The sequence below is a fragment of the Salvelinus sp. IW2-2015 genome, linkage group LG34 (assembly GCF_002910315.2).
Source record: "Salvelinus sp. IW2-2015 linkage group LG34, ASM291031v2, whole genome shotgun sequence".
NCBI lineage: Eukaryota > Metazoa > Chordata > Actinopteri > Salmoniformes > Salmonidae > Salvelinus > Salvelinus sp. IW2-2015.
The window spans coordinates 6,680,298-6,682,748 of record NC_036873.1 but is presented as its reverse complement, the minus strand read 5'-3'; the positions used below and the strand labels follow the sequence as shown (position 1 = coordinate 6,682,748).

Here is a 2,451-nt window from a genome sequence, read left to right as displayed (position 1 = left end):
CACAGCGGCTCCCACTACAACCACAGCTGATTTACAAAACCACAGCGTCACCAACAACCCCAGCTGCTCCACAACAACCACAGCTGTTGTACAACAACGACAGAGGCTCCCACTATGCACGGCGGCTCCAACTACAACACAGCGGCTCCCACTACAACCACTGCGGCAACCGCAATGACACAGCGCTCCCACTACAACCACAGCAGCTCCCACTACAACCACTGCGGCTCCACTACAACCACAGCGGCTCCCACTTCAACCATATCAGCTCCCACTACAACACAGCGACTCCACTACACACCACTGCGGCAACCACAAGACCACAGCGGCTCCCACTACAACACAGCGCTCCATTACAACCACACGGCTCCCACAATAACCAAGCTTACCCACAACATCCACAGCGACTCCATAACAAACCACAGTGGCTCCACAACAACCACAGCTTACCCACAACAACCACAGCGACTCCCACTACAACCACATCGGCTCCCACTACAACCACAGCGTCTCCCACTACACACAGCGCTCACCACTACAACCAAAGCCGGTTCCCACTACAACCACAGCAGCTCCCACAACAACCACAGCTGATGTTACAACAACCACAGTGTCTTCCACAACATCCCCAGCAGCTCCCACAACAACCACAGCCGATGTTACAGCAACGACAGCGACTCCCAATACGACCACAAGCGGCTCCACTACAACCACAGCGGCTCCCACTACAACCACTGCGGCAACCACAATGACCACAGCGGCTCCACTACAACCACGCGGCTCCATACAACCACAGCGGCTCCCACTACAACCACTGCCGGCAACCACAATGACCACAGCGGCTCCCACTACAACCACACGGCTCCCACTACAGCCACAGCGGCTCCCACTACATCCACATCGGCTCCCTCTACAACCACAGGCGCTCCGACTACAACCACAGCTCTCCACAAAAACACAGCGATCCACAACACCACAGCGGCTCCACAACACACTGTGTCTCCCACAACAACCACAGTGCTCAACAACAACCACAGCGACTCCCACAACAGCCAGCGGCTCCACAACAACCACAGTGTCTCCCACAACAACCACAGCGGCTCCAACTACAACCACAGCGGCTCCCACTAGAGCCACAGCAGCTCCCACTAAACCAACAGCGGGTCCCACTACACCACAGCGCTCCCACTACAACCACAGCGGCTCCCGCAACAACACACAAGCTCCCACACAACCACAGCGGCTCCCACTATAAACCACTGCTGATGTTACAATAACCACAGCGTCACCCACAACAACCCCAGCTGCTTCCACTACAACCACAGCTGTTGTTACAACAACGACAGATGCTCCCTCTATGACCACAGCGGCTCCAACTACACCCACAGCGGCTCCCACTAAAACCCACTGCGGCAACCGCAACGACCACAGCGGCTCCCACTACCACACAGCGGCTTCACTATAACCACTGCTGATGTTACAATAACACAGCGTCACCAAACAACCCCAGCTGTTCCACAACACCACAGCTGTTGTTACAACAACGACAGAGGCTCCCACTATGACACAGCGGCTCCAACTACAACCACAGCGGCTCCACTACAACCACTGCGGCAACCGCAACGACCACAGCGGCTCCCACTACAACCACAAGCGCTTCATACAATCACAGCGGCTCCCACTACAACCACAGCAGCTCCCACAACAACCACTGCGGCTCCACTACAACCACAACGACCACAGCGGCTCCCAATACAACCACAGCGGCTCCCACTACAACACAGCGGCTCCCACAACAACCACAGCTTACCCCACAAACATCCACAGCGACTCCCACTACAACCACAGCGGCTCCCACAACACCACAGCTTACCCCACACAACCACAGCGACTCCCACTAAACCCACATCGCCCCGCTACAACCACAGCGTCTCCCACTACAACCACACGCTCCCACTACAACCACAGCGCTCCCACTTCAACCACATCAGCTCCAACTACAACCACAGCGGCTCCCACTACAGCCACAGCGGCTCCCACTACAACCACAGCGGCTCCCACAACAACCACAGCAGATCCCACTACAACCACAGCGCTCCCACTACAACCACTGCGGCTCCCATTTCAACCACAGCGGCTCCCACTACAACCACAGCGACTCCCACTACAACCACAGCGGCTCCCACAACAACCATAGCTTACCCCACAACAACCACAGTGACTCCCACTACAACACATCGACTCCACTACAACCACAGCGGGTCCCACAACAACCACTGTGTCTCCCACTACAACCACAGCGTCTCCCACTACAACCACGCGGCAACCACAAATGGCCACACGGCTCCCACTACAACACAGCGACTCCCACTACAACCACAGCGGCTCCACAAACACCACAGCTTACCCACAACACCACAGCGACTCCCACTACACCAACATCGCTCCACT

At 56.5% G+C, this 2,451-nt stretch overlaps 1 protein-coding gene across 1 annotated transcript in view; it reads left to right on the top strand.

The window, feature by feature from the left end:
- The first annotated feature begins 1,561 nt into the window (after positions 1-1,561).
- The window catches only part of LOC139023639 (mucin-5AC-like), a 7,524-nt gene continuing 6,634 nt past the window's right edge, over positions 1,562-2,451 (top strand). The window contains exons 1-2 of the mRNA XM_070437153.1: positions 1,562-1,887; positions 1,929-2,322. Coding sequence (XP_070293254.1) covers positions 1,562-1,887; positions 1,929-2,322 — 720 coding nt within the window. The remainder of the gene's footprint in view (positions 1,888-1,928; positions 2,323-2,451) is intronic.